Source organism: Miniopterus schreibersii, assembly GCF_964146895.1.
Source record: "Miniopterus schreibersii genome assembly, chromosome: 13".
NCBI classification, from domain to species: Eukaryota; Metazoa; Chordata; class Mammalia; order Chiroptera; family Miniopteridae; genus Miniopterus; species Miniopterus schreibersii.
Window position 1 is genome coordinate 52817447 of NC_138113.1, and position 11231 is coordinate 52828677.

At 47.8% G+C, this 11231-nt stretch overlaps 1 protein-coding gene across 6 annotated transcripts in view; it reads right to left on the reverse strand.

The window, feature by feature from the left end:
* The window catches only part of AFF3 (ALF transcription elongation factor 3), a 472487-nt gene extending 465670 nt beyond the window's left edge, over nt 1-6817 (reverse strand). For 2 of the 6 annotated variants that reach the window (XM_081156102.1, XM_081156098.1), the window contains exons 1-2: nt 6741-6817; nt 5986-6102 (exon numbers count right to left, since the gene is read on the reverse strand). In XM_081156102.1, coding sequence (XP_081012228.1) covers nt 5986-6038 — 53 coding nt within the window. In that variant the 5' untranslated portion in view covers nt 6039-6102; nt 6741-6817. Of the gene's footprint in view, nt 1-5985; nt 6103-6238; nt 6316-6740 lie in introns of those variants that run through there. The other 4 variants (XM_081156101.1, XM_081156099.1, XM_081156097.1 and 1 more) reach the window with 3 other exon arrangements.
* Between the last annotated feature and the right edge of the window lie 4414 nt (nt 6818-11231).

Genomic DNA, 11231 nt, shown 5'->3' on the forward strand with positions numbered 1-11231 from the left:
CCCATCCACATATCCCTGCCTCCTCCATGGTGGCCTCCAGCCCCATCAAGGCTGCAGCCCACAGGCCCTAAGCCTGGAAGCCACTCTTCCTGGAAATACTGGGGGTGGGAAAAGAAAGTTTACAGTTGTGAGTGCATGGAACAGTTTATTCTTGTATTACACATTTTCCCCTATCAACAACTGTAAACCTACCTTTGTTCACTCCCTGTATTCACCCCACACCTACTAAGACCCTTTCCTACACTCTGGGGCGCTCTGCGGCTCTAGGCCAAGGAGAGCGCTGCAGCCAATCGCACCGCCACTTTAGCCAATGAGAGCGAGTGCCACCAACTGCACTATTCTAGACCAGTGATTTTTCCACCGGCATGCCATAAGAATTTTTAAAACATGCAATATACCTGACTATTTAGTCAAGGGCACTGACCTCTTTTCCCTTAGATTGTCATTAAAAAATTGTGTTTTTTTGTTTTTTTTTTAGCCAACACAGCATAACCGTCTGATGTGAATGAATCAATATTACACCTTTTTTTTCCAGATTGGCAAAAAATATGTATTTTTTGGTGTGCTGCAGAATTTTAGTAGTTTGTGCACCATGAGATAAAAAAGGTTGAAAATGGCTCCTCTAGACCACTCCCTGTAGACCTAAGGCCCGGCTCAGCTCCCCCAAGTGAAGGTGTGGTCCCATCACCAGGAGCCTCCACTTCTGCTCTTCGTGTCCTTGTGAACTGCTTTGGCCTCTAAGGACTGACAAAAGGAACTGGCAGTAGGCCTTCAAATGCTTGCTTTGGTGGGGTTGGAGGCATCGAGGCACCTGAGGGTCAAGATCAGAGTCTGGGGCAGTTTTCTGACACCAGGAAGGGCCAGGAAGCCTGCCCAGGGAGGCCTGGAAGAAGCTGACATGAGAGAACCAAGCGAGTCAGGAGGCACCACGGGGAGGCACCACGGGGAGACTAAGCTGTGAGTGCTGTGCTTCGCCCCCTCCCCCTTTGGGGGTGCAGTCCATCCCCACCCTGCTTTCTCTCACCACACAGGCTCCACACTTCATTCCCCTGATTTCTATTCACAGTCTTCCCTCCACATGGACCTTCCTCCCTTCCATTTTCTCCTCCTGAACTCCTATCTCCAGGATCCATGCCAAATGCCACTTAACCATGAAGGTCTCCCCCTCTCAAGGGGACGTGCCCTGGTCTCCCTGAAATAGGATCGGCTTTTACAGATATTTACGCATATGGCTTCTCCTACAAGCTCCCTGCAAACTTGCTTTCTTCTGCATGCCCTACAGTGGGGTTTGGTTCTGTTTTGTTTTGTTTTGTTTTGTTTGAAACCCACTAATAGGAAATTTTTTTAAAAAGAAATAGAATAGAAATTGCCAAAGTGCATCATACATAGTACCTATAAGTATAACTTCATGACACTTCGTTTCAGTTATGTGCCTGTGTGTTCACCAACATAGTGGGTGCAATGTGTAAGGTATTTGTTACTGTGAGTCACGGTCTGAAACACTGGAAAGCCACTGCTCTACAGCACCTATCCCTTACGCCTAATACTCTATGAATGCTTATGGAATTGAACAAATTAATGAGCATAAAATATCCATTAATTACAACTTCAAAGGTTCAAATTTGAAAGAATATAAAGTATAATGCATATTTGAACAGAACTAAATGGATCCTAGCCTATGTGAAGCTATTGAGGGGAGGGGCTATAAAGAGGAATCTGAATATTTACTACTGTATTTCAATAGACTTTCTCCCCAATAACTAAAATGTATTTATATTTAAGGGAGGTTAAATCCAATCCAATTTTGACCAAGTTCACTTTGGAAAACTTTTCTCATTCACAGAAAGCAACTTATGATTACAGAGTTCTGCATCTTTAAAATACTTGGTGTAGGTAACTCTACCATGATTCATGAAAAGATCTTTTAGAAGCACCATGAAAGCCTTTGTTCAAGCTCTTTCTTTGCCCAAGATGCCTCTATGTCCTGTCAATACCCCCACCCCCACCGCCTGTAAAAATTCCATTCATCTTCCAAAGCTTAGTTCAAAGGCCACCTTTTCCGTGGAAACCTTTTAAAAAAAAAACACAACTCAATTTTTCCTCTTTCCCTCCTCCACCACCCATCCCAGTCCCAAGTGTGGTCTTTCTGTCTTCTGAATAAAAAATGTTGAAAACTTCCTTTCTCACCCTTCTCATTCCCCTACTGGACAGTAACATACCAACCCATGGTTCATTCATCTTTGTATCCCCTACAGCAACCAGCACAAGGTCTTGTACTTAAGAGATGATCAATAAATATTTGTTAAGTGAGTAAAAGCAACAGTTAGCCCGTTAAAAGGGATGGTCATTATTTTAAAGGCCCTGAGGAATGGCTTACAGGTCCCGCAGCTGATAAAAAGCTGGTGGGAGCAGGGAAAAGAGCAGGAGGGATGGAGTGGGAGGCTGGGAAGAGGCATTGCTCCTCTGGGTATCTGCCCCTGCAAGCTGAATGAATCCCAAACTCTCCAGGGATTCAGCTCTGCAGATGAAGAGCTGTGGGGCTGGTGAGAATGAATGTCTTCACCTTGCTCCAAATTGTCCACTCTTGCTTCAAATCAGAAATGGGAAATGGAATTGGAGGTAGAAATTTCTTCTCAACTTCAAGGGATGGCTTAAATGAAATGCTGAAACAGCTATCTGGAGGTCAAATATATATAGGCATTTCGGGGTGGGGGGGAGTGTGTAAGGAGGCAGAGGAGATGGTTCTTGAATTATCAGCTAATTGTCTATAGTGATTACATTCCACAATACTGAGCTTTTCTCTTCATATTGTCTATACAGATATCTGGGGACACTTTCTGTGACCACAACAACACTAAGCTAGCTCAGGTTCAAAACTATAGTCATAACTAACAGGCTCCAATTTGTTTTACTCGAAAATGATGCCCACCAATTAGAAAAAAAGTGTTAGGGATTAAAATGCCATTCTTTTTTCCATTAACCTATACCTCCCCCACCCTCTCCAAAGAAAAGTATTTTTCTAAGATGGATTAAAGGAAGAAGTTTTTAGTGGTCTTTATTTTGAATTTATATATTCATATTATGCACATGTTTATGTTAAACTTGTATATATTTTAAATATATAATAAGTTAATTCATATAGAATAGGTATACTTTCCTAAATCTTGGTATTTTGTTTCAAATTTTTCAATATAACTTAGGGCTCTGACCTTCTCTTTCTTTCATATTTTAACAAAACCTTAAATCCAGTCCATCAAAATTTTGTTTTTCAATTAATTTCAGAGAGCTGCCCTCGCAAAGTAGGAGACATTTGCAGTATTGCAGAAAACACACTGGATTTGAAATCGGGAAACTGAGCTTTGAAATTAATGCCTACTCTGAATATATGTCCTCCAGTTCTAGATGCATGACCTTGGGCAAATGACCTGATCTTCCCCACCCTCAGTTTCCCAATCTGTAAAATGAGAAGAATAATAGTACTTGCTTCCTAAGGTTGTTTTGAGGATTAAATGAGCTAAAAACATGTAATGTATTTAGAACAGAGTTAATACACATAATATACTTAGAACAGTATCTGGTAAATGGTAAGTGTTCACCAAATGTCCGTTTGTTTTATAGTCTCAGTAAAGTCACTTTACAGTTCAAAGCCTCCACTTCCTTGCCTATAAAATGGGACTACTACCACTTGCCACCTCTAAGATTGTTATGAGATTCAAATAAGAAAGCAATGGATATGAAAACATCTGACACGCAGAAAGTACACAAATGTTAGTTATTCTGGATCACCCATAAGCTTAAAAGTCAACCATAAACTTAAAAACATACAAGCTTAAAAGTAAACCATGTAATTGAGTTAGAAAATACTATCCAAAAATTCATCCATGACTGAGAAAACATCTACGTTAAAATGCATACTCAAGGTGTTTGATTCATCTTTATCATAAATATTACAGCTTTTGTAAAGTGTAATTTTTACATCTGCAAATGAAAAAGACTCCCTCAGTCAAGCCAAATTGTCCTACTACATTGTAAGGAAAGTAGCCTGTACACTTTCATAAGCCAAAGATAAACTGATGCATTGATTAAAATCTGACTGCATGTATAGCACTTTTACGAAAATGATTAATTTTTTTCACTTTTAAAAGCTAACGTAAATTTCAAGTCAACTCAACAGATATTTATTGTGTAACTGTGCTCTAGGTAACTCACCTGGGAACTAAGGATGAAAAGGGAAATAGGCTGAGGCCCTGTGCTGAAAAAGCCCACAGATTATGGCTGATATTTCAAAATATTACTCGTAAAAATCATGAGGGGGCTTCCATTTGAATCAGCAAGCAGACAAGCAGCATAAAAATATGCCAAAACAATAAATCCTTCCCTATGATGGAAAAACTGCCTCTTAAACGCAAAAGTCACTTTTAAAGCACAGTTCCTATCTAGAAACCTATTGAATTTGTGCCAGACACCAACATTCCTAAATGTAAACCTGTAAAATAATAGGTATCTGTAAATGAAAGGCTGAAATTACCCCGGGAGCAACAACACAGTAATTAGCAACTTTTATAGAGTAATAACATGTTTCATATTCTTTCTACACTGGCTCTTTGAAGTTCCCAATTTTCCACAGTGTAACATATAAAAGTTTTATTACATTAGGGCCCATCCTCGGGTATTTTATAAGAAACTGTTCCATAACGCGCGAGCTCCGTGTCAAGTTTGTGGCACCAGGCTTCAGAAAGATAAAAGTCACCAGAAACCTACAATCACTGAAAATATACATACATCCACACAGCATCTCAACGATCTATAAATCATACAGCAGTTTAGCTTTAAAACTGTACATTGCATATTCATGTGCACACCACTTGGAGTTGTAGACACATGTGAACTCTTTACGAAATTAAACCAAAAAAAAAAAAAAAAAAAAAGCTCAGCTCTACAATAAGCGATTACCAGGGGCAGAACAGAGTGCAGTTAATATGCTTGTTTCAGCAGATGTTCGTTCCCGTAAATATTAAACAGAACACAAGTTCCTCCAGGAATAATATGCAGGCAGTAATTTTACCACCTGAATGGGGCTGGTTGGAAACGTTTAGGCGATGGGGGGAGGGGGCGGTAAGAAGGAGGGTGAAGCAGCCAATGGGATTTTTAAAACACCCGCAACCGGAATTAAACTGCTTCTAGCGGCGATTTACCTACAGCAGCTTCTCGCTGAGACCCGGAGCCCAGCCCCCGGAGGGCTCCCAGGCCGCCGGCGCCCGGGGCTCGCGCGGCGCGGGTGGGTGGAGTGGGGCAGAGGAGGACCGCCGCGCAGAGAGGGGTGCAGAGGGGTGCAGAAAGGGCCCGAAGGGGTTGTGGACCTCGAGGAAATGAGTCTCCCCGGGCCGAGGCCTCTGGAATTCCCGCACGGAGAAACACTCGCCCTCTGCCCTGGCGCTCACTTCTGTCTCGGGTGGGAGTGGGTGGGAGGGGCAGAGAGGACGCGGCCGCCCAGACCCGGAGCCGGCTGGCAGTGGCCCGAGCATCCTCTAAGGGCACTTCGCTACTCCAGGGGGCCGCCGGTGTGAACCCGAGGCTCTCGGAGGGAGGGGGCTCCGGGGAGGGAGGGGAGGGAGAGAGGGGCTAAGGGTCGAAGGGTGGATCCGGGCACTAGTGACACCTCCTAGAAATCGGTTCTGGTTTTTTCTCTCCATGGCTGCGCTCTGCCCCTGGCTCCCCAGATCCCCGGCCCCTAGGCTGGGGGAGTGGGGGGGGGCAGCACCGGGGTAGAGGAGACTGGAAGGGGGGCTAGAAGACCCGCAGGCGGCCGCGCACCCACCCGCGGGCGGCAGGAAGCAGCGGGGGCGGCGGGCGCCGGGACCCACCCCACCCCCACGGCGCACGCAGCCCCCGGCCCAGGTGAGGCTCCCGCCGCCGCGGCGCCCCCCCGCCCCGGCGCTCCCTCCCTCCCGCCCGCCCGCCCCGGCCGCCGGCGCGCGGACTCACCACAGCGACTCGAGGTCCCATTCCTGGAGCAGGGCTAAGTCGAAGCTGTCCATGGTGGGAGGTGTCGGGGTCGGTGTCAGCGCCGCCGCCACCGCCGAGGCTGGGGCCGCCCGCGCGCTGCAACGAGAAGCGGCGCTCAAGGTGCATCCCAGGCGCGCCGGGGCCGCCGCCGCCGCCCCCTCCCCCCCCGCGGCCCGGCTCTCGCGCCCCCGCCCCTGACGCTGGCCCGCTGGGCAGCAGCGGCCACACTCACCCGCTCGCCGGCTCGCGCGCAGGCACACTCGGGAGAGCGGCGAGCTCGCCGCGCCGCCGCCGCGCCCGCCCCTCCTCCTCCTCCTCCTCCTCCCCGCCCCGCGGCGGCCCGGCCCGCTGCCCCCGCCGCCGCGCTCCGCGCCGCCCGCCGCCTCTTTCTCCTCAGGGAGGCGCGTGTGCGCGGGCGAGGCCGAGGCGCGCGCACCCGGAGCCCCGCGCCGCGCCCGCCCGCGCGCCCCTGCGCTCCCCGCGCCGCCCCTCGGGGTCCCGCGGCGCCCGCAGGCCGCGCCGCCCCGCTCCCCGCACCCTCGCCGCCCGCCCGACCCCGGCGGCTCCGGGGCGGCCGAGCGAGCCGGGCGGAGGGGCTGGCGCCGCGCCGCGCGGGGGATGCCGAGCGGGCCGCCGGGCGCACCTCCCGCCGCCCGCCCCGGCCCGCGCGCTCTTTGGGGCCCAGGAGCCACTTTGACCTCGCCGGGCGCTCCGGCGGCGCGGAGGCTGCAGACCTGCAGTCGGTGCCGGGAAATTCCCCGCCGCCCCCGGCCCGTGAGAGTTCACTGTGCCGCCTCCAGCAGCGCCGTAAACAAACCGTTTAAAATATCTGGAGTCAGTAAGTTAAGGGAAATAAAGGGGAAGCGGGAGGACGGCTCTCCTGGCGGGACCTGCATGCAGTTCGGCCTGCAGTGGAGGTCCCGCCATCCTCCAGCTGGCTGGTCCCAGGAAACCAAGCTCCCCTCTGGATTTTTTACGGGGAAGGGGGCTGGCCTCTGGGTGCAGACTGCAAACTTCCTGCCCCAATTCCAGTCTGTAGAGTGGCGTATTGTCAGCTGGCAGGATGATAGAGTGTCATTGTGGCTCCTAAAAATCAAGTCCTTATTATTCTTACTTCCTGATGTTAAAGAACATTTTCCCCTTCCTGACTTTTAAGACATGCTGAGAAGCCCACGTGTAAATCTTTTTCTCCAAAACCGGGAACCCTACTCAGGCCCCCACCCTCCTGTCCTCTTGGCCGCAGCTCTGGGAGCCTCGCTCAGGATTCCAGAGATTTCCTGGAGAGAGCAGTACAGAGCAGTGCAGTCAGGTCCCACCACTTGCACCAAACCCCCACTCCCTGCCATGGGGAGGCCTTCCTGGTACTCTCCCCTTTGTTCTTTCCAAGGAGAAGAACCACTGACTGGGGTCCCTGAAAATCTAGACCCATGGGTAGAAGGCACAGGATCTCTCCAGGGTCAAGCCTGAGAGTCACCCTCTCCCCCGCCCCCGACCTGTGAATTATGGTTAACAATCCAAGTCTGGTGAACATGTAGACTTGGAAGGAGAGACCAATGAGAACTCCTTCCTACTTGGAGTTGGATTACAAAATGCTCGCCACCACCCCTCCTTCCCCCAGCTCCGAAGCAGTCCTTCCTTTATGAGCATCCATAACTAACGTGCAAAGTGTAAAGCAATAAATTAAGGCAGAGTGAGTGTCCACATAGTTTTAGAAAACGGAATTGTTATTTTACAAGCTGCCAAACTCCGGTCCTTAAAAGCCTTCCTCATTAGTTGAAGGTAATACCAAGGCGCCAGGGCAACAAAGAGACTCAGAATACAGGAGGAAGTACAGGTGAGGAGGGCTGTCTTCCCAAATCCCAGTCCACAGTGTATTTGGAGAGAAGAAAAAAAATCTGTCTTCCTAATATCTCCTTAGCACACGCCTTTGCTGGAAATGTTTGCTCTGGCAAAAGTGAGATGCCTGAGCCATCCAGACAGCATTCCCAGGAACAAAAGGGGGGAGGGGGTGGAGGTTGGAGGAGAGGAGGGAGCAGCCCCTCTCTGGAAGAACTGCAAGTTCCACAGCCTGGACAAGGAATGCATCCTGTCCCTGTGCTGGGGGCTGCAGTGGGGAAGCTTCCAGAAAGCAGACCTCCCACCCTCTCAGAGATCTGGCTCTCCCTCTCTTCCCACCACATCTGTTTATACAAAGGAGGGCTGCCGAAGGACAAACAGAACCATGTTTGTTAGGAGTCCCACCCAGGGCTTGAAGCTCAAGATACAAATTTGCCTTCACTGTGGATGCTGAAGATAAATAGATAGTCCCAGAAAGGGAAAGAGAAAGCTCTGGGGTGTATGGAACTTGGTGGATCGGTTTACTCATAAAAGGCCTCTCTCCCCACAGCCAAACCTCCAAAGGGAGGTTTATATTTGAATTTAAACACGGTGCTTCGTGTTAATACATGAGTGTACTTGAACCTAACGCAATGCAATTTCACTGTGGGTATTTACATATTATTAATCAGAAATATCTCCTATTTTTTGTTTGGGGCCTCTAGCCCCAGTTGCATTAATACTTTTATTTCCAGTGTATACTATTATATACAATATCTAGTTGGAGAATAGGGCCTTTTTAAGAAACCCAAATATTTGTAGATACCATTTTTACTAAAGTGTCGCAGAAATAAATCTAAATGAATAGTATTTACAAGTAAAATGTAGAACAACTAATAAGAGCCTTAATAGATCTTATCGTTATTTATCTGGTTTATTAAGATGGTCCCATTATTCTTCAGCCCACATGTACCCATACCAAAACAAGTGTTTAATTCATTTGTCAAATTTTAAATCCTTAATACAAAGCAAAAAAAGGATTTGGACTTCCTGGAGTTAGAACACCAGAACTAAAAGGGAAGCACTTTTTGTCAAGGAGTAAGGTACTACCTAAATTAACAATAAAAATAAAAACTGGTGTTTCCTATGAAGTTGATGTTCTGTGCACACTAACGACCTTGGGACTTGAGGGACTTGTCTCCTGAGATGGATCCAGCAGTTCCACAGACACTGAATGAAACCGCACAGCTCCTGAGAGCTGTGGGGGAGGCAGCTCAGTGCGGAGAGCTGCTGGCTTCCTGGATCAGGTCTGTGTAGGCAAATCTATGAAGAGAGGGACTATGGAATGAATCCTGTGGCAAGCACACAAGTGTACTTAGCAAGAGCTCCACTCACCTAGAATTGGAAGCCTCCTAAGTGGACCCAGAAGCAAATCTGTGGCATCCAACTCAGATCTCCCTTTGGCTACGAATGCGTGGCTTTATTAATTCATCCCTTACTCTGAAGACATGACTGCAACTCAGAGGTCGCCTTTGTGACTAGGTGGGAATTTTCCTTTTATAATCTCTCCATTCCGCTAGAAAAAGATGCTTGGCTGGAAGCCAGCTGTGCAGGTGGTCTTGCTGGAAGGTGATGGGAGCCTCTGTTCCACCTCCCCCCTGTAGGGTTTGTCACTACACATTCTCTCCTGTTCAGCCTGGCTGCAGACCCATAGGCAGTCTGTTTCTCCGTCCAGAGGCTTCTTGGGTGTTCGTAACTGTATCTGTGGATTGCAGAATAAGCCCTCTAGGCTTTCTGCTTGCAAATTACATGCTAATATATTAAGCCCAGGGTAGCTTGGGTTTTAATCCGCCTAGGAGTTCTAGTGTCTTCAGGCCTTTGTCTCTCCACTGGTATCTCAAAGTGGTTCTAGCCTGGGATCGAGGTGCTTTTCTGTTTCTATTTTTTTCATCATTCACCAGGTCCTGAGCAGATGGTGTGGCTGTGCTGGCTGTCATCACTCCTCCTATGTTTCCATGGAAACATGGGGCATAGGGACCATGTCTGCCTTGGGTTCTCTGACAGTATCCTCTGGCAGAGAACTTCAGCACTCTGGGCCCCTCCCCCTCGTCTGCCCACGTTCTGGAGAGTTTGAGAATGTTCTGTGGCCCTGAAAGCCAGGGTCATTTCAGAGATCATCTAAGCACATACACCCCAGAAACGGTTATGAACTGGCCTATAAAGGGAAGGAAAGAGATGGGGGGCCAGTACCCTAGTCATATGGCTCAGGCGGGTTTGCAGTGGTGGCTTATTTGGACTATTTGCCCCTCAGCCAGTTTCCATAATGGCTGTCTATTGCCCAGATGTCAAAAGAGATCATTCTAAAGTTGCATCTGCTCATGAGGCAACAGATACTTAATGAGAGAAGTGTGTTACTAGCGTTTTACACTTTACTGACATTCTACCCTTTCCATGTGCATTTCTTTTTGTTTGTTTGTACAAAACCAGGTTTTCCCAAGGAATGCACCTTCCTCAAAGTTTCTAACATCCTCCTGCCTATATAATTCACTTATACAGCCACTAAGGCATTAATTAGATTCAGAAGTCCATGGAAACGGCTGAGCTGGGCAGGGTCAGAGGCCAGGCAGGGCAGAGAAAAGAGCGAAGAAAATGACCCTTGGGAGAGGGTAAGGAAGTGGAGGGAAATTTTCCATGCCATTCAAGTAGCAGACAAGACAAAGGTAATTTCAAAATGTGGTCAACTACCATCACATTGTTGAGAGAATTAAAGTATTGTCCAATTAAAGAGGTGGGGTTTTTTTTACATTGATCTGGGATAAGAATTCCATGCTTCTATGTTTTTCGGGGTAGTTGCTCCTTAAACAGCTGGTACAAAAAGACTAGTGTGTGAAGCTCACGACATTTTTTAAAAGTACACGAAACAAAGCAGGCACATATACCAAAGGTGAAAATTCAGGCTGCAAAGACGGAGGCTATCACAGATCATGTATTTCGTGTCATGCTGACTGACTTGTGGGATAATCCCATTTGTGATATGAGAAGATCCCTTGGTGCTGGTAACAAGAACCAAATATTTGACTTAAAACTTACTACCCCCACTGGCTCTTTGTTGTGCTTCTTCAAGATGTGTACCGGCCATCGTGCAAGATTCAAGGACTTGGCCTGTTGCAAATAGGAGATAACGAATCATAGTGATAGAAAACATTTCTATGTTATGATGTACTGGGTACTGTGCTAACTGTGAACTCCATTTATCCTTCCTGAAACCATATGAGATGTTACTGTTGTTCTTACCTTACAGGTAAGTCAACTAAGGAACAGATAACTGTCACCAACCAAAACATGGCAGATTGGGGACTGGACCTAGCAGCCACAATACCACACCATCTCCCATAACTTTTACCTTAATT